Consider the following 27,339-nt stretch of genomic DNA (forward strand, 5'->3'; position numbering starts at 1 on the left):
TAGCCGCCCGATGCTGCCGCGAGCGCTTCAGAGTTGGAGGGCGGTGCCCAGGACCCTAGTAGGAGACTGGTGGCGCCGCGAGGAGGGCGGGAGGCAGCGGTGGGAGGTGTCGGCCGAGGGAGCCCAGCTCGCCCGAGTCCCGTGCACCAAGGCAAGGGAACGCGGCGCCCAGCACAGGCAGAGCGCTGCCGCGTCCGGGGCGTCCAGAACCGCCATGGGGCTCTCCCGGAGCCCGCGACCGCCGCCGCTAGTGATCCTGCTACTGGTGCTGTCGCTGTGGCTACCCCTTGGAACAGGTAAGTGTCTCCGGTGCATTCGCTCGGCCAGAAACCCCTGGGGCTGTAGGGCAGATGGTGACCGAACACAGGTTGCTGCTACTGAGAAAGCTACAGCTTTTGGTCGCGTTCCTCTGTCCCTGAGTCTCGGGAACTGAAGTAGGAAGCCCAGAGTGTTAGAAAGGGTCTGTTTTCCAAGACTATACAAGAGTGTGGACTCATGTAGGTAGAACCCTAGAAAATTCTGGCCACCCAAGCGTCTCCTCGCCCCTGTTTCTACTTCTTCCCTCTTTTGAGGTGCATCTAAAGCAGTCATGGGACAACCTGCAACCAGGACACGACCAAGTCAGTACTCCGGGGAGGTGAGGAGAATCTGATCAGAGGCAGCCTCTCGCTCTTAAGTGGCCTTCAACTCTTCTATCCCGCTTAAGGGAAGCAGAAGCTAGGTAGAGGTAAAGAAAGAATTTGCCACAGAAACAGGCTTGGAAATTTCCTAACTTTGCTAATCTCATCACCTGGTTTTATTGTTGAGAAGTTTACTGCCAATCTGCTCTCTTCCTACACTGGGATGTGCTTTTTTAATTAATTTATTTGGAGACAGAGTTTCATTCAGTGGACCTATCCTGGAACTAGCCGTGTCTAAGAAGATGACCTTGGACGCCTGCTTTCTGCCTCCCAAGTGCTAGAATTACTGATGTGTGACACCACACCCTCCTGGTTTATGCTGTGTGGGGATGGAACCAAAGGTGCTGTTGGGTTAACACACAACTGAGCTACAGCCCCAGTCTCACTGAGTACAGGGTGGTTGTTGCTTGTTTACTTGTGGGGACTTCTCTCTTCTTTTCTGTCTTCCTTTGTTTCTTTCTTTATTCTTGTTGAAATCCATTTAGTTGATAATGCTTTTTTAGAATTGAAAACAGATTCTTCTGTCACAATATACAAGCTGAACAGAGTTTCCTCCCCTCTCAACTTCCCCCACCTTTTCTCTTCCCCGAATACACTCCCCCTCCATTTCCTTTCAGAAGAGAGCAGGCCTCCAAGAGAAAACAACCAAACATGACAAAGTATGATGCAATAAGGCCAGGCAAAAGCCTCATATTGAGGCCGAACAAGGCAACCCAACAGAGGAAAAGAGTCCCAAGAGCAGGCAAGAGTCAGAGACAGCCACTCCCACTGTCAGGGGTCCCACAGATTCGGTGTAGGGAGCTCCCTATCAGGTCATATGGCTCCCCCAGCAAGGTGCCCAGTACAGTGCCTTCCCCAGAGCGTAAGTGATATACAGTACCAGGTTTTTTTTGGCATTAAATAGTTCAGGACCTGATGTAGAACCATGTCTACCCCAAGGAAGAGAAGCCTAAAGACCATAATAATCCATGGAAAGACTCTCAAGACTTTAGGAATGAGGAAGGGCACTCAGAGCTGCATTGTGGGTCTCCTGCCAGAGGCCTAGTGGGAAAACAAGGCAAAAACAACCACCCTAGCCTGTATGGAAGGAATCCCAAGCGAGAGAGTGAGGAGCACATGAGCCGTAACTCCAGCCCTCTCCAGGCTAGCCTGGGCTACATTCACAGCAACACCCTGTCGCCAAAAAAAAAGTTCAGGGAGTAGGGAAGGGTAGCATATGTATGTGTCTGGGGAGATGGCTTCAATAGGCAGTTTTTCCTGTGCAAGCATGAAGCCCTGAGTTCTCAGCATCCTGCACCTACGTTAGAGCTGGGAGCAGCAGCTCACATATGTAACACCAGCAGTGTGTGTGTGTGTGTGTGTGTGTGTGTGTGTGTGTGTGTGTGTGTGTGTGTGTGTGTGTAGGTGGAGACAGGGGCTTGCTGGACAGCCAGGCTAGCCAAAGGGGTGAGCTACAGGTATGGTCAGAGCACCTGTCTCAAAAACTAAAACTGGGGGTTGGGGATTTAGCTCAGTGGTAGAGTGCTTGCCTACAAAGCGCAAGGCCCTGGGTTCGGTCCTCAGCTCCGGAAAAAAACAAAAAAAAACCCCAAAAAAAAAAAAAAAAACCTGAAACTGGGGAATCATAAGAGAAAGGCACCTGACATTGATTGTGGCCTCCACAGGCACTTCATGCACAAACACATCCATGGACACCCAGTCACACATTCATACATGCACATATAACATGTACATACAACATTCACACGAGAACTAGATGAGAAAGGATAAAAGGGAAAGACTGGTCTGTACGGCCTGCCTCCGTCAGTGAATGTGGGCAGCAAGAACTCATTAATCGGAGATTCCACTACTCATCACATGTGGCTGCGTGTTGGGGTCAGAGACAAACGTTAAGTATCTTCCTCATTGACTGCTGAAGTAGACTGAATGGCAGGTTCACCCCACAGTCATGTGTAATAATTCTTGCTCACATGGTCTTCCCAGGGCCTGAGGATGGAGCTGAGGTGGAATTGTAATCACTTTATATCATTTATGAGGCCCTAGAGCTTAATCCCCAGCATATCTCTCTCTCTCTCTCTCTCTCTCTCTCTCTCTCTCTCTCTCTCTCTCTCTCTCTCTGTCTCTCTCTCCACACCCCACACACACACATACACGGATACAAATACATATGCGGGCTGGTGAGATGGCTCAGAGGTTAAGAGCACTGGCTGCTCTTCCAGAGGTCCTGAGTTCAATTCCCAGCAACCACATGGTGGCTCACAACCATCTGTAATGAGATCTGATGCCCTCTTCTGGTGCGTCTGAAGACAGCAACAGTGTACTCATATATATAAAGTAAATTAAAACAAACAAACCAATTCACATGCCACACACCACTACCATCCAGTAGCTGCCAGGTGCTGTTTATGAGCAAAGACCAACAGGGAATGCAAAGAACGCCATTGTTCACCCTAAGCCAGACATAAAGGTTCTGACACTGAGCTAGGCTTGACTGGCTACATCCCTCCATGTTCGCTCCTCTTCTTGACTCATTCATCCATAAATGGGTATCCATGCAAGGAACCACACTGGAGAGGAACCAATGAGGCTCTTGTTCAAAGAAGAGGCTGACAATTAATCCCTCTTCAATGAATCCAGTTAGAAAAGGCACAGCATGCTTAAATGGGGCTGCCATCGCTTAATTCTGGATGTGAGATTATAGGCATGGAGCCTGAGTGTACTCACTCTTTCAGAGGAGAAACTGGGACACTGTAGTATAGAACTATGAAGTCATCTGGCTTCTTAAATTTTCTTCTTGGAATAGTGTCTCACTATGTAACCATAGCTGGCCTAGAACTCTCAGAGAACACGTGCCTCTGGAGCCTGAGTCCTGGGAAAGGGTACATGCCACCATGCTATGCAGCATCATACAGTGTTGTTGTTGGAGACAGGGTTTCTATACCCAGCCCTGCTGTCCAGGAACTCACTTTGTAGACTAGGTGGCTGGCCTCGAACACAAAACTCCACCTGCCCCTGCCTCCTGAGTGCTGGGATTAAAGGCATGCACCACCATGCCTGGCCTATCTGACTTTTAAATTGCCACTAATTACATCTCTAAAAGACTTTTTTTTAAAGGTGGAAGTAGGTAAAGAGTGAGGAAAAGTTGGTGTGGTTGCACACATCGGTGATCTCAGTACTCATCAGTCTGGCTTGGCTGCCTCCGGGAGACTCCATTATTCCTAACATGAGGCTACATGTTAGGGTCAGAGATAAACATTAAACAGTACGGTGAATGACAGGTCTATTTGACAAGATCAGCCTGATTGACAGTGAGTTCTAGAGCAGCTGGGCTATACAGTAAGTTCCAACCAGTCTTGACTACTAAGAAGACCCTGTCTCAAAAATAAATGAATAGGTTGGGCAGTAGTGGCACATACCTTTAATCCCCACACTTGGGAGGTAGAGGCAGGCAGATCTTTGTGAGTTCAATACCAACCTGGTCTACAAAGTGAGTTCCAGGACAGCCAAGGCTATACGGAGAAACCCTGTCTTGAAAAACCACAAATAAATAATATTAAAAGTAATATTTAAAAGGAAAGGAAAGAATCTGTGGTAGCACTTGCCTGGCATAGGTGAGACCCTGGGTTCGATTTCTAATCGTCAGCATAGAACAGATAAACAAGAAAGAAAAAAAGAACAAGGTTTACGGCTCTAACCTGAGAAGGCCCTAGATCCAGTTTCCCAGCACCAGCCAAGAAGAGAGAACATATGTGTCAACTAAGACAAACATCTGTGCCTTGTATACATTTATGACCTTGCCAGGAATTAAAGCCCAGGTTTCACAATCCAGGAAGCAACCTCTGCTTTTCCCCCTTGAAATGTAAAATGTCTTCCAAGTTCTTTGGGACCTGAAGCTGGTAAATCCAGGGCTCAGGAAGAGTCCTGAGGGAGCTTTTTGTTGTTGTCGTTGTTCATTTTTTGTTTTTGGAATGGGTTAGGACTCCACATTTGGTTCTGTTAAGTGTTTATTGAGTTCAGTGACTGAAATGAGACTAAAACCTAGATTTCTTTCAATCAGTCACTAACTCGTATTTATTTGTAATAAATAACTTTCTAAAATTCTCAGCTTGCATCCCCCTTTTGGTAAAGATTTCTTTTCTCCCCCCCTCTTCCTCCTCCTCTTCTTCTTCCTCCTCCTCTTTCTCCTCCTCCTCCATATTCCTGGCTGTCCTGGAACTCACTGTGTAGACCAGGCTAACCTCAAACTCACTAAGATCTCCCTATCTCTGCCTCCCAAGTGCTGGGGTTAAAGGTGAGCTCTAATGTGTCTAGCAAGCTTTTTCATCCTTGTTCAACATCCTTGGTCATTAGGAAAGTGCACCACACATTTTTACACACTCACACACACACACACACACACACACACACACACACACAGTGCACATATATACATGAAGGCAAACATATGCACAAAGTAAATAAGAAGGTAAATCTGGGGGCTGGCAGGGTAGCTCAGTGGGTAAAGGCCCTTATCATCCAGGACTGAGATTAGTTCCTGGGACCTACATGGTAGAAAGAGAGACCCAAACCCTGTAAATTGCCCTCTGACCTTCACACATGTGCTGTGGCACACATGCCCTTCATAAATATAATTTAAAAAGTCTTAAAGGAAGGTACATTTTATGTTGTATGAAATGCAGATATCTGATATGCAATAAAAGGTTTTTAATAAAAAGTTTTCTAGTTTACCAAAGGGGTTCACTCAAAAAGATATGCAGAAGGTATGAGGGAGTGGATTTGGAAGATACAACCGGGGAAGCCTACGTGGAGACCTGGTCAAGGAAAATGACAGGCAGGTTCCAGATAGCTTGTTGAACTTATGATAGCACTGGGTGGGCAGAATTAACAATGACTGCTAAAACTTTCACTTAAGTTTTCAAAAGTGTCCTGGAGTCAGGACATGTAACTTTTATATTAGTTTATGTATAGGACAGATTTGCCGCATGTGTGTCTGTGCCCCACATGCCTGTCTGGTGCTGGAGGGGGCTAGAAAGGAGTGTTGGATCCCTTAGGACTGGAGTTACACATGGCCGTAAGCCACCTTGTGGGTGCTGGGAATTGAACCCAGGTCCTCTGAAAGAGCACCCAGCACTCTAAACTACTAAGCCGTCTCTCTAGCCACAAATTGTAACTTTAAACCAGTGGTTCTCAATCTTCCTAATAAATCAACCCTTTAATACAGTTCCTCATGTTGGGGTGACCCCCAACCATAAAATTATTTTGTTGCTAGGTCATGACTGTGATTTTGCTACTGTTATGAATTGTGATGTAAATATTTGATATGCAGGATCTCTGATACGCAACCCCTGTAAAAGAGTCTTTTGACTCCAAAGAGGTTTCCACCCACAGGTTGAGAACCAATGCTTTAAACAGCCATCAGGAAATGATGTGCCCTGATGCATAGTGGGTACAGTAAGTCCTAGAAGCAAGAGCTTCTTCCAGGACTGGACTGCAACTGATCTTGGTATTTCTGAGCAAATCTCCCCCCATGCACAATGTTTGATCTAATCGTGGGTGTGAGGACGCAGGTCACAGCACAACTGTTGAGGGTTGGTTTTCCCTCTCCTCCATGTGGGTCCTAGGGATTGAATTTAGGTCATCAGGCTTGGTGGCTAACACCTTTACTCACTCAGCTATCCCGCCTGCCTACCTTAAGGTGTTCCAAACACAAGACTCAAAGCCGTTGCTAACTTTCGTTCAGAACTCCCATAACACCCTCAACCCTGGCTATAGTGGAAGCCCTGCCGGTGGTATGGCTCAGCCCGGGACCCTCTCCCAAGCCAGGAAGGATCATTAAGTTTATTTCCAAATACCTGGCCTCCTCTGTCCTTAGAGACTGAGCAACCTCTTCCCTTCCTCATCTCTTCTTGGGCCTTGTCTGCATCATGTATATCATGATGTCTGCAGATTGTTCAGTACACACACACACACACACACACACGCATATATATATACACATATATATGTATATATGTATATGTATATGTATATATATATATGTGTATATATATAGCAACTCAGAATGTATATACATATCATTTTTATGTATATAAATGTTTTGGTTGCATGTACATCTGTCCACTACATGTGCCCAGTACCCTTGGTAGTCAGAAGAGGGTGATGGATCCCCAGAAACTGAAGTTATGAGCCCACCGTTTAGGTGCTGGGGGTTGAACCTGGGTCTTCTTAGCTTCAGCACCCTCCCCCTTATTCGTAAAGGGCTTTTGTGGTATCCTAAGGTTTCATTGGAAATCTCCCCTGCCCTACCTCGTGACTTAGGATTCTCAGGCAGACTTTGTGGACTCACTTGATTTCTGCCTTTGCAGGAAACTCCCTTCCCACAGAGAACAGGCTTGTGAACAGCTGTACCCAGGCCAGAAAAAAATGCGAGGCTAATCCGGCTTGCAAGGCTGCCTACCAGCACCTGGGCTCCTGCACCCCCAGTCTCAGCAGTCCACTGCCCTCAGGGGAGTCTGCCACATCTGCAGCGTGCCTGGAGGCAGCACAGCAACTCAGGAACAGCTCTCTCATAGACTGCAGGTGCCACCGGCGCATGAAGCACCAAGCTACCTGTCTGGACATTTATTGGACCGTTCACCCTGTCCGAAGCCTTGGTAAGGTCATTGTTCCACAGTGAGCTAAGCAGGGAGGGTGGGTTTGGGGAAGTCATTTCTGGATGGTGTATGTAGAACAGGCCATGTGGTTAATATTTGGTGGGGATAAATGAGTTCTGCATGTGCCATCAGTGAGAGATGGAGGGAAAATTTGGCATTGTCTTCTTGCTCCTTAACACTTTGCCCTCTACTATACCTATTTCTACCTTTCTTTTACAAATATTTTCAGCTGGGCACAGTGGTACATGCCTTCAATCCTGTCAGTCGGGATGCAGAGGCAGACAAGTCTCTGAGTTCAAGGCCAGCCTGGTCCACAGTCAGGGCTATGTGGGGAAACCCTGATTCAGAAATTTATCTATTTATTCATGTGTGCAGATGTGTTTTTATGTGCATGCCAGGGTGAGCATGTGGAGGTTGGAAGACAGTTTTGTGGAATTGGTTCTCTTCCTCTACGTTGTGGGTTCTGTGAATCAGACGCAGGCTGTCGGGCTTGTGGGTGAGTCCTCTCACCTGCTGAGCAATGATGCTGGCTCCGCTTTTCTCACCTGTGTCGTGTCTGTGTCTTTGTCTTCACGAGATCTAAACCAGGGAGAGGCCTGGCCTGAGGAGTTCCTGAATAGGATACTGAGAGAAAATGAGGAAAGAGGCTAACTCATAATAGGTTCAGAAAACCAGAATCGATTGGTTCAGAGAGAGCAGGAAGTAGTCATTACAGTCTAACAGAAAGACTATCACTAACCAGTCAGGAGACAGCCAGAGCGGAGGCTCATGGAACCAAACAGAAGATTCACATCTGTCTCCTTTCAGAGGCCCCTGTCTCTACTGGTCAGCTTTGTAATTATAAACTAATTAATTAATCAACTTTTGGTTTTTCAGGACAGGGTTCCTTTGGATAGTCCTGGCTGTCTTAGAACTCACTCTGTAGACCAGGCTGGCCTTGAACTTAGAGATCCACCTGCCTCTGCCTCCCTAGTGCTTGGTTTACTAGTCAGCTTTTAATGGACTATGTTGTGATAACAAAAAAGATTGCCATTGTCACGATTTGACTAAACACACCCCACTGATGAGCACGGAGAGGCTTGTAATCCCAGCATCAGAGACTGGGGAAGGAGGATTCCCCACACATTTGAGGATAGCCTATGCCAGTGAGACCCTGTCTCAAACAACAAAATAAAAACTCCAATCAAAAAGAACTAAAAAGGGCTGGGGAGGTAGCTCAGGAAACCTTAGGAACATGAAGACCTAAGTTTGGTCTCAGAGCCCACATTTTAAAAAAACAAACAAACGGGCAAATGATATTTGTAATTCAATAGACAGGCCCCTGGGGTGTGTTGGCCAGACGGCTGAAAGTGCTTGATGGGCCCCAGGCGGCAAGATGTCTTGTCTCCAAAAAAAGGGTGGGGATACGGAGTTGGCTCAGCAGTGAAGAGCAGTGACTGCTTTTTTGGAGGACCTGGGTTCAATTCCCAGCACTCAGGAGGAAACTCAGGACTGTAACTCCAGCTCTGGGGATCCGACACCATGTCTGGCACCTGGACACTTATGTTTTTGCCCAAAGGTCAAGCTCAGACTGGTCTCAGACCTGTGGTCCTCCTGCCCTCAACCTTTGAGTGCTGAGAGCCTAGGCTCATGGAAATTTCTTGGCTGGGTCTGCATCGGGCTCCTCTTGATCTAGAAACCCATAAATCGAAAAGGCAAGTCACCTGCCTTCCATGCCCATGGTAAGGAACAGAATTGAGACACAAATAACTTTTGAAGAAAGGGATGGAAGGCACCAGCACATGCGCCTCACAGCCTCTTCCCTGGACGAGGAGTTGCTCCCTTCGCTCGCAGTGGAGTTGCCCACTCCATTGTTCTCTAGGGCTCTTGGCCCAGCCCTCTGCCAGGTTCTTGCTTTTCTATTATTCTCTTTGGCCATGGTTAAAATGGGCACTAGAGACTACAGCCTCCTTGGGGACTGAGCAGTATTCTCGGCCTGCTTCCTCCCTGAAGGATGTTGGGGATTTTTGTCTCACAGTCTCTTTTAATATGGGTTGGTAGCTCTTGGCTGAACAACACATAATTGCTTTTTATATTTTTGATTTCTGCCATCTCATGAGCCCAGTAGCCTTTCCCACAATTTAAAATATGTACCTCCTTCTGGACCTAAGTAAAAGTTCCTTGCCTTAGCCGTGTGGTGGTGTGATGGCATATGCCTTTAATCCTAGCGCTATGGAGACAACTGCAACTCCGTGAGTTCAAGGCCAGCCTGGTCTACAGTATGAGTTCCAGGACAGCCAATGCGACACAGAGAAATACTCTCTCTCAAAAACAAAACACAAAACAAAAACAAAAAACAACCAAACCAAACCAAAAATGTCTCCTGCCCTTGTCAGACCTCCATGGGAGAATCATTGCTCTAAGCTCTTTATTTTTTTGGTTATATTTGTCCAACTGGCAGAATTTACTGGCTTCCCCTTCCACTGGAGATCCCAGTGAGTGGCAGGGTACCCATAAGGTTTGATTTGTTCTTCCCAGTTGGCTTATCACCAATCTTGTAACTCTGAACCCTTTCCAGCCTTATATTCATCCTATGGCTGAATCTGAGAGACACTGGCACCTCTTAATCCTGTAAGTGTGTATGTGTGTGTTTGGAGGCCAGTGATCATGTGTGTGTGAGTGTGTGTGTGTGTGTGTGTGTGTATGGTATATGGTGTATGATGTGTATGTATATGTGATGTTTATGAGTGTGTATATGCATGTGTGTATATATATGGTGTGTGTACGTGTATATTTGGAGGCCAGCAATCATGTGTCTGTATGTGTGATATGTATATATGGTGGTATGAGTGTATGTATGAGTGTGTTTATGAATGTGTGTACATATATGGTGGGGCGCATGTTTGGAGGCCAACAGTTGTGTGCATGTGTGACTGTATGTACATGAGTGTGAGTGTAGGTGAGTATGTGTGAGTGTATGTGTTAGTATGTGTATGTGCATGTGTGTGTGTGAGTGTATGTATGTGAGTGTGTGCATGTATGTGTGTGTATATATGGTGGAGTGTTTGCATGTGTGTGTGAGTATATATGTATGTGAGTGTGTGTGCACTGTGTGTTTGGAGGCCATTGGGCTAGTGGTGATGTCAGATTATCTTCCCCTATCTCTCTCTACTTTATGTTTTGAGAGAAGGATCTCTTCCTAAATCTGAATGATGTGGCTAGACACACCCCACTGATCTGCCTGTCTCTATACTGCAGCCCTGCCAAGGCTCCCATGCCCAGCTTTTAATGTGGTGCTGGTAATCGGAGCTCAGATTCTCACGCCTGCACTGTGAGCAACTTTTAATTGACCAAGGTTCGATTATTATTGTTCTTGTTATTGGAGATGAGATTGCACAAGTTGCCCAGGCCTGGGCTTAAGCAATTCTTTTGCTTTAGCCAAGTGGCTCATTCTCTACCTTTAGACCAAACTGGACAGTTCTTTTCTGAGCCTCTATTAGTCTTGTAAGACTTGCCAGTCACAGCCAATAACAACCAATACACAGCAATAAACTTCTTTGTCTCAGCTTCTTCCCCAAAAGTACAAGCGCATTCGTAGTCTTCCTCCTGTATCATTTTCCCAGTCACCACAGGTAACAGTGTTACCAAGAGCTTTGCCTTTGTATGGGGACTGTTGTCCTTCAGCCTAAGTAACAGCCTCCTTACCTCCCACTGCCCAATCACAAAGCAAAGCCATACCCTTTTTAAATGTTACTACCTAGAAATCTATTTCTAGATACTAAGTACATTCAATTTCATTTTCTCCCCCTAGTTGAAATTTTTTCCCCTTTTCTAGATCTAGGGATCTAACCCAGGGCCTTGCCCTTGTTATGGGAGCATTGAGACCTCAGCCCTCCCACAGCACTCCCCAGACTACCAGCTTTTGAAAAGGAAAATGTATTTCTTACTCACCTGTCACATCTGATGCCAGCTTTCCATCCACTGACTTTGTTCTACCTTTGGTCCTCATGGAGGATCCAGACTGGTAGAGAGAAAAGAGGAGCACCAGAAACATGAAATGGTTAAAACTTATGCTCCGGGGGGTGGGAGATGGCTCAGAGGTTAAGCACTATCTGCTCTTCCAGGGTCCTGAGTTCAATTCCCAGCAACCCCTTGGTGGCTCCACAACCATTAATCAGGTCTGGTCCCTCTTTGGCCTAAACATCCATTGGCCAAAGTTAAAAAAAAAACAAAAAGTCACATTGACATCATTCTTGCCTAAACTCCATTGGCCAAAGTAAGTCACATGGCCAAGCCTGACACCAGTGGGCTGAGCATGTCGTCTCATAGGTGGCTTGGAAGTTGTGGTGTTTGAATGTGCTTGGCCCATGGGAAGGGGTACTATTAGGAGGTGTGGCCTCGTTGGAGGAAGTGAATCACCGTGGGGGTGGGCTTTAGGGCCTACAACTTAAGCTCTGTCCAGGGTGGGAAAAGTCAGTCTTTTCAGAGCTGTAGTTGGATCAAGATGCAGAACCCTCAGCTCCGTCTCCAGCACCATGCCCGTCTGGACACTGCCATGCTCCTGCTATGGTGATAATGGACTGAACTTCTGAAGCCAACCCCAGTTAAATGTTGTCCCAGTAAAAGAGTTGCCTTGGTCATGGTGTCTGTTCACAGCAGTAAAACTCTAAGACAGAAGTACCATGGCAACAGGTGGGAGGTGTAATGCTCCCATAGGCTTGGGTGACTGGGCAGTCACTGGAAGTGACATCACCATCATTCCTACTTCCTGCTTTCCATTCCTCACCCCAATCGCTTCTCTTTTTGATCTTTTGCGGAGGCATTTCTGGGTTCTTCAACCTCCTGCTTGCCTTTTAGGAGCTCCCAGGTCTTCCTGTCTTAAAGCCCATCCTCTTCAGTTTAGGTGACATCACCCATGTTCCTCCAGTCCTCAAGATGCACATTTACAAAGGCCTCGTGGGTGACACCCAGCAAGCCCACATCTTTTTTCCAGTCTGATTGATTTAGATTTATTATTATTTATTTGACTTATTAATTAGAATTAATGTATTAATTAGCATTTATTGAGCACTGGCCATGCTTATAACCTAATTATATCCCCGGTAGGAGCGTAGAGTCCCAAGGGGTGACTGGGAGAAATGTGTTAGTCGTACGGTCACTGTGGCTTTTCTTCCTCTGGTTTTTCTACTTTTGGTCCAACTCAGTCCCTGGCCTCACTCACTTCCATTTTTGTGCTATATCACATGTCTCCATGGCAGTTGTTAGGTCTAGAACATAATCTGTTCTGTCTCCTCTCTAATGGTAAGAGAGAGCATCTCCTTGCCTGATTGTGTGCCCACAGGCAACGTCTATACTCAGGAGCACTCATTCTGAATGGGTGTAGATTTTTATAGCCCACCTATAGTCCCACCCCTTTTCTTTGAGACAGAGTCTTGCTCTTAAGCTCTGGTGAGCATGCAATGTAGTATATAGACCAGGCTGGCCTCTCATTCATAGATGTGCTGACCTTGTCCCAGAGCACTATGCAGTACCAAGCCTAGCCCAGTTCCCCTTGTTAAGCTGTGATTCAAAGCAAGTCACTTAAACCCCCATCCTGTTTATTCTTACCAACTCAAAGTCTTATAGGAGAGATGAAATGACGTGCGTGTGTGCATGTATGTGTGTGTCTGTGTGCCTGTGTGTGTGCATGTGTGTGTGCCTGTGTGTGTGTGCATGTATGTGCATATGTGTGCGTGCATGTGCGTGTGGACTTTAGATTCCCATCTCTACATGGTGTGCAGCTGTAGGTAAGAAGAACCTGTAGCTTTTCTTTTGCTGTACAATGTGTTAGAGTCTGACTCAGCAGGTTCAGGTCCCCTGCTCTCCTTCCAAGGTCCTTGTCCTTGGCATTCACACACCCCCTATCCTCTCTAGGTGACTACGAGTTGGACGTCTCACCCTATGAAGACACAGTGACCAGCAAACCCTGGAAAATGAATCTCAGCAAGCTGAGCATGCTCAAACCAGGTGCGGAGGACAAGCCGAGGCTGAGGAAAGGGAGGCTGGGCTCTGAGGGAAGGGCGCGTGAGGGGAGCACTGCCAAGGACTAGCCTTGGCTTGGAGAAGGGGCTTCTGAGAGAAGGGGGATTTGGGAGCAGTGAAAACAAAGGACTCACAGTGGAATTGTGGGTCTAAGCTGGCAGACTAGGTTCTGCCTGAGACAGCTCTCCAGCCTGCTTTCTCTCTGTGTTCTGCTCTCTCTGGAGATCTCCAGACAGCTCTCTCACTCTATTTTCTGCTCAGGACAGTTCTGAACAGTTCTCTCTTGCTATTCTAAAAATTTCTCTGGACAGCTCATCTCTCGCAGATCATAAGCCCAGCCCTTTATTTTATATATCGATCCAGACACTGACTCCAGGTTCCCTTTGGATTATCCTGTGGATCAGCAACCCATGGCCCAGCCCTTTGATTCTCAGTAGACAGCAAGCACATTTAAACGCTGCACAGAAATTACCGTCTCTACCAAGCCTAGGCCTAACCTTGCTCTGTCCCAGGCTAACCCTGCACTCAGGAATCTGCCTGCCCTTGTTAGCTGGGTGGGGTCTCCTGCGAGTGATCACTGGTCTAAACCGCCGTTTCCTTCCTTCATTTCTTTCTGATGTGTCGGCTCACAGTGCAGTCGCTTCTGTTCCTTTAGATTCGTGAAGCTCCTCATAGGTCACATTGTACCCTTATTTTTGCATAGTTGAGAAATTCTATACTTTTGAGCTTGTGTTTTTAGAGTTTAAGGGCTGTCTAGATGGTCCCAGTGGTTACCATTTTGCTGAGACATTAGCCACATCTTCGCCTCCCAGACTCCTGCTGTTTCTGACCATCATGGAGTTATTAATGTTAACAAGGAGGACATTCCTCAGGGTTGGGGATTTAGCTCAGTGGCAGAGCGCTTGCCTAGCAAGCACAAGGCCCTGGGTTCGGTCCTCAGCTCCAAAAAAAAAGTAAAAATATGTATATTATTATACAAACAAGCCTTATTCCTACAGAAACCATCATGGAGGCCCACGCCTGCTAGCCCTGTCCCAAGGGCAGAAACCCTGTCATTCTACCCCCACCAAGGCCATGTCAGACCCAACATCTCCCCCTTTTTTTTTTTTTTTTTTTTTTTTTTTTTTTGTTTTTTTTTGAGGGTGCAAATGTTGACCATGAGCGCTTGACTTGCTTGATGCCAAGTGGAAGGAGAAACGAAACCAGTAAGAATAAACCAACTTTGACTCCCCCATTTATCAGCAAAGTCATCCAGGAAGACGAAGCTGTGTGCTCATGCACAGCAAAGGCAAAAAGCTGCAGACATTTCTTCAATGGAGGTGAACCCAATCTAGAGCTATTAATACCCATGATCCTGTGATGTAGGGAATCCATATCAAAGCTCAATTAGAATTGTTCCAAAGCCCCTTTAAATGAGACTGAACTTTAAACCAGCCATCTCAGAGGTGTTATACTCCAAGGAGGGTTACATAGACCCAATGAGCAGAACAGTGAATGGCACTGCACTGAGAGCCTGACCTTAATGTTTTGAATTTGACTTCCCACAAATAGGACTGCTTCCTGTACAGCATTAAGCCTACCCTGGAGTCAGTCCCCTGTCAGTCGTCTCCTGGATCATGGATGCTATTGACTCAGTTTTACATAACTGATCTAAATGACGTGCAATGTGACTCTCTAACCGATGATGTAGTGGATAAAGTAAACCTATTAAGGCTGTGCTCCCCAATATCAAGGCTGCAACAAATCTTTTAGATCTCTTGAGAGCCAAGGGATCCCTATGCAAAGCCTCTATAAACAAATCTGGCTGAGAAGGGCAATCTCCCCTGAGAAAATATGCCATCATGGGTGAGACCCAGCCCAGAGTATACCAAGCTCTGGCTGTCTCTTTAGGCACGCAGTGTGGGTCTCTCCTGGCCAGCGAGCTGCAGGCGATTGAGAGTTTCCATCAGGACAGTTGGAGATCTCCATCCGTCCGTCTGTCTGTATTGCTCTTGATGACTGATCGCAGCCTCCTTTCCTCAGAGCGAGAGACCTGTGGCATAGTCACTGCGTGGTGGAGAGGGGATGCCAATGTGCATGTGAAGCCTGTAACAGCGCGATTGGTAGTGTATCCGTGGTCTGTCATTATAGGTCTAGAAAAGAGGCTAGGGTGTTAAGGGAATCTTGGTTCTGGAAGGAATCCTTTAAGGGGGAAGTCACCTGTACTGCATTAAGGAAAGCAGAGGGAAGCTGGGATATTTATCTCACCTGCTGAAGGAAGAGGACCTAGCTAAGGAAGAAGCGACCATGTTAATTATGTATCTGGGATAAGCAGAAACAACTTGTCTGTGAAAAAGAAACTGGCTTGGGTTGGGGATTTAGCTCAGTGGTAAGCAGCCCTATGAAAAAACAAGGCCCTTGTTGGTCCCAGCTGAAAAAAAAAAAAAAAAAAAAAAAAAAAAAAAAAAAAAAACTGGCTTAAGTAGATACTGTTATTTTATTAGTAATAGATTAAGTAATGGTTATTAATGTAGTCAATTTGGCCTGTGGGAGGGAGGTAGATTTGAGAGGAGTCCTTGAAGTTTATTAAAAAAAAATTTAAGTTTTAAAAGGTAAATCCCTTTCCGTTACCATGTAAGTTTTTTTAATCCATGTCCAATATGATTTTCTGAAGCTCAAAAGAAATTTTAAACCAATTGAAAAAATTTTAAGCAGTTTTGGGTTAAAAGGCACAAACATTGTTTCAGGTGTTTCTGTTACCAGGGAAGAACAAGCATTTCAACAAATTTTAGACAAAAAAACAAAACAAAACAAAAAAATAATGCCACTTTTTAAGTTTTGGATGAGAGGTGTTGTTCCAAGTCGACAGCAGCAAGTTGACATTGCTCCCCCTCCGTTCTCTGCCCTGCCCGTCCTTGCCACACAGATGTCACCTGTGTCCTCAGGGTGGGGAAGGGGCCGGCTCTCCCCCGGCTTGCTCTGGCCACTTCTCCAGCTGCTGGCACGGCTGTGCTGAGCAGGTCCCGATTTCCCCGTGTGTCCCTTGGCTGTGTGTCTCACAGCTCAGGGAGTGGCAGGTTGTGCCACCCTCTGCGAGCCCTGGGAAGTAGAGCAGGGAGGGAAGAACCAGACTCACCCGTGGCTCTGGCTCTCCGGGGAGGGGGAGGAGGGGTCGGGGACACTTAGCTCCTTCCCTAGATTTTCTTCGTTGTGGCTCAATGGGCATGAGTGTGCTGTTGCCTTTTGCCAGGGCCTCTGTGAGGATCAAAGCCCGTCTTAGCATCTGCTACTCTACAGGATCTGAAGGACTCAGCAGGAGAGCTCCGGTTTGACTGACCCCACAGTGTAAAGGGAGGGAGGGTAGGTATCACACAGGGCTGGATAGTTCCTCTATTTTCTTGCTCCTCCCAGAGCAAAATGGGCTTTGGGCAGCACTGGAGGTTTGTCCCACACCATCGAGTGTGGAGGGAGAAGATGTAATGGGGCCAAATTGCAGGCCAGTCTTTGCCAACTACGTGAGAGACATTGCTCTGGTATCCAAAAGGCCCCTGGACAACTTGTCCATTTATTGTTGTCACCTTAAAAGGCTTGGTTTTCTTTACCTCTCCCACCGAAAACACTAGATTCCTTGAACCTGAGTTTGTGTGACTGACCCCTCTCACATACTGGCAACAACATTTGAACATCCCTCCGTCCTGCATGCTAAATCCCCAACCCCAAATCTGTAGTATTTTTTGCGGGCAACTGCAACATGATTTTTATTTCTCTTGTGTACTCAGAATCAATGACTCTTGGAATTGCATGTAAACCTTGTAGGGAGATAGTGCTTCTGCCTAAAATTAGCTCTACTGTGCCTGTGAGCGATGGACCAAGTGCCCCCGTGGGCATGGTCACTGGTGGAGAATCGTGAGTTAATGTGACTGAGGTCAAATCCTGCGCTCGCTGGGGTAGCTGACATAGGGAGTCTACTGACATCCTTGGTGGACTGGAGCAAAAGGATTCATGCTGGCCCCATTATTTGGGACCTGAGACTGGACCCTCTGAAAGTTTCCCCTCTGAGGACAATTCCCTTTAATGGGAAGTGGCATGTTATTTTTGTGAAATTTAGATGTACATTCTCTTTGCCAATGGTAACGTTTCTGGCCATAACTGTAGGGGCGGCACCTGCTTGGCCCATAGCGCTCTGCACTGGTTCTTTTCTGTTTTGCCTGTGAAGTTATTAGCGGCTGATGTGCCCAGGCTGTCCACGGTTGAAACAAAGGCCAGAGCTTGGGGCTTTACTTTTAGGTCCCCTTTGAAATGGGACGCCCCTGGAAAGCTGTCACCATTGCAAGACCTCACACCAGCAAGGGTGTGAAGTCAGCACAGAAGCGGACGAAACCTGTAATATTTCCAGAACACCCTGTAGGCCCAAGCAGATCTCTACAGGTTTCACTGGAGTTCCTGTAAGCTAATTGTCTCAACAATACACTTGCTACCTCCTCATTAGGAGAGGAGCCACAAAATCAGCATAAGGCTCTTCTCTGCCAAGGTTTGTGACCCAGAAGAGGGTACCTTCCTCCAGGGAATAGCAAGGGTTGAGATAACCAAATTTTCTTTTGCTATTCTTTTTTTTTTTTTTTTCTTTTTTTTCGGATCTGGGGCCCGCAACCAGGGCCTTGCTCTTGTCCAGAAAGCCCTCAGCCCTGGGCTTGGTCCCCAGCTCCTTAAAAATGAACCCTTTAAAAAAATTTTATTTTTTTTTTATTCTTTTTTTTTCACAATTCATTTCTCCTTCTTGTTTTTCGTTTTTTAAATTTTTTGAATTCTTTTTTTTTTTTTTTTCAGTGGGGACCAACCAGGGCCTGATATGCTGTGTCCCATTTTCCTCCTGAAGAACAATTCTTTTCTGACCTCCTCCTCATACTTCATTTTCCACAACAAAAATTGTCCTGAGAGGCAAGCCACTGCTGCCTGCCCTGCCGCCAGTCCTGTGGTGTCCGGTAGCGCTTATCAAGAGAGGAGGCCACTTCTCGTTATGATGAAGACCAAATCTTCTGAACCTAAAGCACTGTCGGGAAGCGGGGTGGGGAGGGCTCTTCCCATTCGGTTCCACTTTCAGAAATAGGAAGATGAGCTTGTGAAGCCTCCAGCATCAAGGGGGCTGGTGGCGATCAATCGGAGCAAGCCGATTCCACCGAGGCAGGGCTGGAGTGAGGCAGATCACCAACCCCCTCCATCCCTGAGGCTCGCTCACCTGAGCTGCCCTAGGAAAGAGCATGTGGGCATTTCCTCAGGCTGTGGGTTTGTATCCACTTGTGAAGGTCTTTACCAACCTTTCACTATGTGTCAGGGATCCTTGGCCCTTCTGCAGGGAACAATGGATTAACCTTCTGTATAAACTGAGAGAAATCTTGCAAAAGCCTTGAGTGCAGCTTGACATTTTTCTTAGTAACTGCTTGTTTTAAAACCTTAACATCTATTTCTCTGCTTTTTTAATTTTATGTTTATTTACCAAATCTTTGTTCCTTTACCCAACTCTATGTTACATGGCAGAGGGGTGTTACAGCACCCTAAGTGAAATCCATTCCAAACTAAACTTGCCCGATATACTTACCTACCCTCTCCCTGTCACTGTTTGAGCCTCAGCTTGGAGAGGGGCTTCTGAGAGAAGGGGGATCTGGGAGCAGTGAAAACAAAGGGCCCTAAGTCAAATGGTGGGTCCAAGCTGATGGACTATGCTCTGATGGAGACAGCTTTCTAGGTTACTCTCTCTGTGTTCTGCCTTTTCTGGAGATCTCCCCTGTGGACCAACTTGTCAGAAAGATACTAAGGAGAAAAAGAGATTTCGGGATCTCAGGAGATCCCATCCAGCTAAGGTTTTTGTTTTTGCTTACAAGGGCAGGCAGATTCCTGAGTGCAGGGTTAGCCTGAGACAGAGCAAGGTTAGGCCTAGGCTTGGTTGAGATGGTAATTTCTGTGCAGTGTTTAAATGTGCTTGCTGTCTACTGAGAATCGAGGGGCTGGGCCTTGAGTTACTGATCACAGGATAATCCAAAGGGAACCTGAGAGTCAGTGTCTGGAACTGATATGTAAATAAAGGACTGGGCTTATGAGAGAGAGAGAGAGAGAGAGAGAGAGAGAGAGAGAGAGAGAGAGAAAGTATGGAGGGAGGGAGAAGGAAGAGACAGGCAGAGAGAGAGGAGAGAGAGAGAACTTTAAGACCGAGGGGCTTTAAGGGAAGTTTCTGGTCTGCTGCATTAGGATGGACGTCTGAGCTCTGGTGTGTGGTCCACTTTCACAGGAGTCATCCAGAAGCAACCATCGCTAGGAGAAACCTCCAGAGCCTCTTAGGCCCTGGTCTTCAGAAATGGTGTGTTGGAGCAGTAATGGAGAAAACACACTGAAATGGAGTATTTACCACATTGGAGGTGGCCAGTAAAGTTGTTTTTCAAAAGTCCCTAAGGACTATGAAATTGCTTCTTATCAACCATTCTAATGGGGTGGGTGAACTGTTGGGCAGAAAAAAAGAAGCAAGCGCTTCATTCCCCACAGGGGTCACTCAGGGTGGGAGCCATCAGTCCAGCAAGCGGGGAGATGCATTTTCCCCAGGACAATAAGGCTGTGAACCAATTGAGAGAGAATGCATAGTGCCCAGCTGGGTGTGGTGGGCCACGTTCTTGAGAACATGAGAGTCCGAGTTCTTGAGAAGTAGAGGCAGGCTGGTCAGGAGTTTAGGGTCATCCTCAGCTACAGTGTGAATCCTGGGCCAGCCTGAGCTGCCGATCTAAAAACAAAATACATACAGGCACTAGATTTTAAGATTTTTTCTGACTTTTTGTGACAGGGTCTGGATATATAGTCCAGATTGAGTTCCTGTGCCTGGGTGAAAATGACATACCAGCATCACCAGACGCCGCTTAGAGTTTTACAGTATTGTCAATTATGTATATTAGAATTGGTATTTTGAAGGAAACCCCATATATTTATACATGGTGAACTGTTAGGAGGAATCAGTAAATAGCCTGTTAAAATCACAGCTGCTGGAATATTCGGGGTTGGTTGATTGTTGGAATAGTGTGTTAATTGAACTATCATCAGAAGCATGGGGCTGTAGCTCAGGGGTGCGTGCACAGCATGTACAAAACGTGTTTAAAACACGTAAAAACGGGTTGGGGATTTAGCTCAGTGGTGGAGTGCTTGCCTAGCAAGCGCAAGGCCCTGGGTTCGGTCCTCAGCTCCGAAAAAAAGAAAAGGAAATAAATAAATAAATAAATGAAGAAGAAGTTCAAGGCCGATCTGGGCTACATGAGTCCCTGTCTGCACAAATGGCGGACAATGAGATGGCTGGGAGAACGAGGCACTTACTGCCAAGCCTGACCTCCTGGGACCCAGATGCTAGAGGAAGAGAGCCAACTCGCTCAAGATATACTCCAGCCTCCACACCCCTTCATAGCAAGCATCACGTGCACACACACACACACGCCCAACACACACTCACACTTACACATACACTCACACGTTTAACACACAAACACAATTTTAAAAAATACTCCCCTCCAAAACGAATAAACGAAACAATCAAATAAAACCCTGAACAGACTAGAAGGTAGAATTTGGTCATGTGCGTGTTTAGCAGTCGGGAAGTTCCCTGGAAAATCGCGGAACTTCTGAGTTGTGATTCCCACCATCAGGTCTCACTGCATAGGATCCCGGAACCCGTTTTGGTTTTCTGAGCTGTCAGCTGCCTGCATGCCAGATGTATTAGATGTATGTGGATGGTGATGATGGTGGTGGTGGTGGTGAGTTTACCAGACAAGATGAAGACAGGGAACCAGATAGAATTTCTGAGAGACGTGTTAGGTAGGAATGGCTTAATCCAGGACAATCCTTCCTCTCTGCCACCTCAACAACTTGTCAACATCAGGGGCTTGCTCGGTTTCCTAGTGAGACTCTGCTTGGTGACTGGTGCTACTCTCCCCACAGACTCCGACCTCTGCCTCAAATTTGCTATGCTGTGTACTCTTAACGACAAGTGCGACCGCCTCCGCAAGGCCTACGGGGAGGCGTGCTCAGGGATCCGCTGCCAGCGCCACCTCTGCCTAGCCCAGCTGCGCTCCTTCTTCGAGAAGGCGGCAGAGTCCCACGCTCAGGGCCTGCTGCTGTGTCCCTGTGCACCCGAAGATGCGGGCTGTGGGGAGCGCCGGCGCAACACCATCGCCCCCAGTTGCGCCCTCCCGTCTGTGGCCCCCAACTGCCTGGATCTGCGGAGCTTCTGCCGTGCGGACCCTCTGTGCAGGTGCCCCGCGGGGGTGGGCGAGATGGGCAGGGATGCGGCAAACCTCTGCATCTGGGTCTGGCTGTCCTTCTGCAAAGGCTGGATCTGATTCCTCCACGGAACCCTGAGCCTACTGGCTGTTTTTCCTAAGATATTTTGTGAAACTCATCCTCCTGCCCCCTCCTTCCTTCCTGCAGCACCGGCTGTCCACTATATTATGTGGCCTAAGCTTTCCCCTCAGTTTCCTGAGTGTGTATGTATGTGTGTGTGGGGGGTTATTAAGATGCCCCACCCCTTTTGGCCACGACACTATACTATTTTATTTCACTATATTTTCTGCTTTTAGACGAGGTCTCACACAGTCCTGAAGTCTTCTGATCCTCTTCCCCTACCTTCTAAATGCTTGGTCAACCTCATGAGTTCCACACCATCCAGGACTACAACATGAGACCCTGGCAAAAACAAAGCCCTCTGCACTTAGTCATTCATTCATTTAGTGGGGTGAAGGAGGAGAGTGTACCTGTGGAGGTCAAAGGTCAACTCACTTCTTCCACTGAGAAGGCTGCGGACAGAGAGGGAGAGAACTAGGTCTTCAGGCTTCTGGTGATAGTGACCTTATCTCACTGGCTCCAGAAACTCTGTGTTCTTTCTTCCTTTCTTTTCCTTTTTGTTGTTTTTCTTGTTTGTGAGACAACATAGCCCAGGCTAGCCTCACACTCAGACCTCTGCCTGCCTCTACCTTTTGCTAGGAGACGCTGGTTTGCTTCTGTAACCCCAGTAGTCCTAGGGCTGGAGGCAAAGACAGGAGAATCCTCAAAACCTTTGGGGACAGCCAGAAGTAGGCAGCTACAGAAACAAGACTCTGTCTCAACAAGGGGGAAGGTGAGACAAACTCCAGAAATCTGTGTACTCATCCCCACTGTTGTGTTTTATAAAAAAAGAAAGAAAGAAAGAAAAAGAAAAAGAGCCAAGGATGTGTTTGATAGAGCCAGGTATGGTGTGGGGGACGGGGAGCCTCTGCGGGCCCACGCTGAGGCGTTCCTTACCTGAGAGACCAGCCACAGGACGGTACAGTATAGAATAGGGTTTATTTAGGGTGTGGGGAGGGGAGTTGGAAAGGGAGTAGAGATAGAGAGAGGGAGAGAGAAAGAAGAGGAGAGAAGAAGAGAGGCTGGGGGTAAGGAGAAAGGGAGAGAGGAAGAAAAGGGGTCAGGGAGAGAGGGGCAGAGAGTAAGAGTGCAAGGGCCAAACAGCCCCTTTTAAGGTAAGCCAGGCAAACCTGTTGCCAGGTAACTGTGAGGTAGAACCTAGAAGGAATGCTACCATACATACGTACATGGTGACACCCCAAACACCCCCATTTGTGTAAATAAGGCAAAAAATTAACTAAAAATTAAAACTGAAGGCTGGGCATAGTGGCGCACGCCTTTAACCCCAGCACTTGGGAGGCAGAAGCAGGCGGATCTCTGAGTTCCAGGCCAGCCAGGGCTACACAAAGAAACCCTGTCTCAAACACCAAAACAAGCAACAACGCTAAAAATTTAAAAAGAAATAAAATTCCCAGCCTGGATATCGGCGTACATCTCAACTCTCAGCATTTGAACGCCAAGGGGAAAAGATCAGGAATTTAAAAAGTCCTCATATATATTCTGAACTCGAGACCAACGGGAGCTAAAAAAAAAAAAAAGAAAAGAAAAGAAAGAAAATCAGAATAAAGTTCTTTTATTTTTTTAAAGATTTATTTATTTATTTATTTTATGTTTGTGAGTACAGAAGAGGGCATTGGATCCCATTAACAGATGGTTATGAGCCACCATGTGGTTGCTGGGAATTGACCACTCTTAACCGCTAAAATCAAGTTCTTAACAAGCACGGCATTCACTGAGCTCATGGTCTGTCCTCCTCACTTGGCCCTCTGAGCAATGTAACTCTGACCAGAATCCCACGGGGTCGGTTTGTCATCCTAGTTTTTGAAGAAAACCGGATAGAACTTTAGAAGCCCGAGGCAGGAGGAAATTTAGGACCATCTTGAAAACACAGCAAGATTGCCTGAAGACAAAATTAGAGGTGTAATAGGAATGTCAGTGCGAGCCCACCTCAATGCATGATTGACATATGTAATAAAAATGCAGAAATATATATGCTGACACATCACTCAGCATTCTGTCACTGAGATCTGTGCATCACTTCCCGCTAGACAGGGTGAGATGTCTCAAAGTCAGACAGACCTCACTTAAGTCCCAGGTTAGGTGCTGGGGAGATGTCTAGAGGTAGAGAGACCTGAGGCTGTAGAGGCTGAATTCACTTCCCGTATGATGGCTCCCAATCGTCTGTAACTCCAGGTCCAGGGCATCCAACTCCAGATTCTGACCTCCACAGGCCCAGGGCACACAAGTGGTGCACATACATACGGGCAGGCAAACACCCATACACGAAGTCAGTACATCTTTGTTTAAAGCCTACACTGGGAGCTCTCAATACTAACACTAACATTTCCAGCCATTCCTTAAGGACTTGATGCTGTTTTAAATACCTTGTCTGCGCCTCACAGGAAACCTATAAGACAGTTGCTTTTACTATTTTGTATCCTCTTCAGTTTACAAATGAGCAAAACATAGAAGAAAGAAGTGAAACAGTGAATTCCAGGTTTTTAGGTAGAAGGTCTGCTTTCTTTTTCCTATTCTTTTCTTTAATTTTTTTTTTTTTGAGATGGGACCTTTCTATGCAGGCTTACTGACCTGGAACTTCTACGTAGACCAGTCTAGCCTCAAACTCATAGACATGTGTGCTTCTGTGTGTCTGGCTGGAGTCAGATTTCTAAGTTGGCTTTCGGGGACAGGATCGTGGCTTAGTTGTTACCCATTCTGCCCTCCCAGTTCTAGTAACCATTACTATCTTACACATTTTAAAACGAGTAAAACGCCAGCCCTGCCTTTAAGGTACTCCCAGTTGAGCGTGAGCAATAGAGAAGTAAACAATTAATTTAGCACGAGACAAAATGTAATTTAAACTGGAGAAATACATACAGAAGGGCATACTCATAATTTTAGCACCTAAAGATAACTGATATGATAAGGTGGCTGTGTTTGCTTGCTTGCTTGCTTTAAGGATTTACTTATTTTGATTTTATATGTATTTCATCTGACTGCATGTATGTATGTGTACCGTGTATATGTTTGGAGCCAGAAAGGGCATTTTACCCTCTGGGACTGGGATTACACATGGTTGTGAGCCGCCATGTGGTGTTAAGAATCCCTGTCCTCGGGGCTGGGGATTTAGCTCAGCGGTAGAGCGCTTACCTAGGAAGCGCAAGGCCCTGGGTTCGGTCCCCAGCTCCGAAAAAAAGAACCAAAAAAAGGAATCCCTGTCCTCTAGCAAAGCAGCTAATGCTCTTAGCTGCTGAGCCTTCTCTCCAGCCCTGGGGATGATATTTAATTACAGTAATTGGAGGACCCCCCATTGTGAGTCTTCCCCAGGCTTGGGGTCCTGGGCTGTGTAAAATGAGAGTGATCCAAGTCCAAGCAAGCTTAAGTTCACCTCTCCCTCCTCTGCATGGTGAATACAGCTAACCTCTGTGAGTCACAGTTTCTGCTGCCATGGGTTAGGCTGGATTAGAACCTGGAATTGTGAGCTAAAGTAAACCCCTTCTTCCCTCAATTGCTTTGTTGGGTTATTTTCTCACAGCGACCGGAAGAGAAACCAGTTTACCTAATATAGGATGAATGTTAATGATCACAGGATCTTGCATTCGCTAAACACTGAATGTGGGCCAGGTGCTGTGCTGAACGCCATATGTGCAATCTTGAAGTTCGTCTTCCTGAAAGTCAGCCTGGTCCTGCTGTTCTCTGTTTCATGGTCAGGGAGACTCGGAAAAAGCTGTTTGAGATCACGTAACTAGGGATGAGGAACTCACAAACATAGGGATGGTCTGTAGAGCAGCGGCAGCGCTAACGGAACTGTGCCGGGGTAGCTGAAGGAAGAGGAGGAGCTGGCACGAAGGCAGGCGTGGCCAGCTGAAGGACTGGTGAAGTCCAGATCCTCGGTGGGGACCCTGGAAACCTCCTTTCTTCCAGATCACGCCTGATGGACTTCCAGACCCACTGCCACCCTATGGACATCCTCGGGACTTGTGCAACTGAGCAGTCCAGATGTCTGCGTGCATACCTGGGGCTAATTGGTGAGGCTGGGGAATGTGTAGAGAGTCAATAGACCAGTCAGCTCTGAGACAGAACCCAGGATGGTACAGTCCTGAGATGGCGGCTGGAGTTGGACTTTGTCTAGCCCTTGACGGCCACTCCCTTCCCCCAACAGGGACTGCCATGACCCCGAACTTCATCAGCAAGGTCAACACTACTGTTGCCTTAGGCTGTACCTGCCGCGGCAGTGGCAACCTGCAGGACGAGTGTGAACAGCTGGAAAAGTCCTTCTCCCAGAACCCCTGCCTCAGTGCGTATGCTCCCCTACACCCATTCCCTGTACCAGGTCATCTACTGTCAGAGAGAGGAGTAGCCAGCTAAGCCGTCCCCATGGGCCCTGTCCACCTCTTCAGTTGTGCATCCCTCTTCTGGGCCTAGCCCTCCATCCCTGCAGCCTGAACCTTTCTCCCTTCTGCCACTTCTCCCCCTCCCAGAGTAGCCTCCATGCTACTTGCTCAACTTCTCTAAGCCCCCAGAACTTGAAGTAGCAGGCAGATTGAGTCAGTATCCACCCTCACTGTATCCCAGGGATCCTTGGTATTCCCCTCCTTGCCTTGGGAGTCTGAGAAGCGTCCTGACACATTGTTCCAATCTTCTTTTTCTCCTCTACTTAGTGGAGGCCATTGCGGCTAAAATGCGTTTCCACAGACAACTCTTCTCCCAGGACTGGACGGACTCTACTTTTTCTGTGATGCAGCAGCAGGTAGGGCTTCCTCTGTCGCCTCAAGCTTTTGCTGTTCTGCTTGGAGAATTCAAACCAAGCAAAGGGAGAGACAAGGTAGGAGGGTTGTCATATTCGTGGGATCTGGAGACCTCACGTCACGGCGTCACGGGAAGGGGACATGCTGACCGGATGTCCTCCAAGCTGACACTATTCCACTTCTTCCACAGAACAGCAACCCTGCTCTGAGGCCGCAGCTCAGGCTACCCGTTCTGTCTTTCTTCATCCTTACCTTGATTCTGCTGCAGACCCTCTGGTAGCTGGGCTTCCTCAGGGTCCTTCGTCCTCTCCACCACACCCAGACTGACTTGCAGCCTGTGATGGGAGAGAAAATGCCGGCCTCTGGAAGAAGATGCAACCAGGCTCCCTGCACATCCTGTCTGCTCCAGATGAGGTCTTGGAAGAAGTGAGGGCTGTGACCGTTCAGAATCATGAGCGGCCGGCTTTCAGACCTCTCCTACTTACTCCTGCTTGGGCTGCTCCTCCCTAGGACCTTGTACTCCAGTTTGGCTGTATATTGTGGTGGTGATTAGCTTCCCACCTCCAGCCCTTCTTCCTGTTTCCCAGGACCACCCAGGGCTAATGACTCACTCATCTCCTGGTTGCCTTCTCCAGGAAGGCAGGTTGAGGGTTCTGAGGCAGCTGAGAAAGATGGTCCCTTTGTGAGGAAGGCTGGTGGTCCAGCTCCCACGTCCCTCTGAATGGAAGGCGAAGACCTTCTGTCTTGACTGCTCTGCCAGGCCATCCTGAACACTTGGGCAAGAAGAGCTAAAGCCTTCGAGTCTTGCTTAACTCCTAGCACTGTCTCCATGTCCCCCAGTCCCTCAGGTCATGATTAAACATTTTGACTTAA

General features: G+C 47.3%; 1 protein-coding gene across 1 annotated transcript; it reads left to right on the forward strand.

Annotated features, from left to right (window-relative positions):
• Window positions 1-27,339, forward strand: Gfra3 (GDNF family receptor alpha 3). Its single transcript, XM_032886076.1, has 8 exons — window positions 1-296; window positions 7,046-7,333; window positions 13,226-13,318; window positions 21,278-21,590; window positions 25,643-25,746; window positions 25,881-26,015; window positions 26,380-26,468; window positions 26,657-27,339. The coding sequence occupies exons 1-8, from the start codon at window positions 11-13 to the stop codon at window positions 26,744-26,746; spliced, it is 1,398 nt and encodes a 465-aa protein (XP_032741967.1). The 5' UTR covers window positions 1-10; the 3' UTR covers window positions 26,747-27,339.

The sequence above is a fragment of the Rattus rattus genome, chromosome 15, assembly GCF_011064425.1.
Source record: "Rattus rattus isolate New Zealand chromosome 15, Rrattus_CSIRO_v1, whole genome shotgun sequence".
In the NCBI taxonomy this organism is placed as follows: Eukaryota; Metazoa; Chordata; class Mammalia; order Rodentia; family Muridae; genus Rattus; species Rattus rattus.

What these genes read in the sequence shown, in the direction of transcription:
- Gfra3 (XM_032886076.1), top strand. Translation starts at nt 11, where the DNA reads ATGCTGCCGCGAGCGCTTCAGAGTTGGAGGGCGGTGCCCAGGACCCTA. An exon ending in CTCCCAGAACCCCTGCCTCA is followed by an intron (nt 26,016 to 26,379) that starts GTGCGTATGCTC and finishes TCCTCTACTTAG; the next exon opens with TGGAGGCCATTGCGGCTAAA. An exon ending in TTTCTGTGATGCAGCAGCAG is followed by an intron (nt 26,469 to 26,656) that starts GTAGGGCTTCCT and finishes CTTCTTCCACAG; the next exon opens with AACAGCAACCCTGCTCTGAG.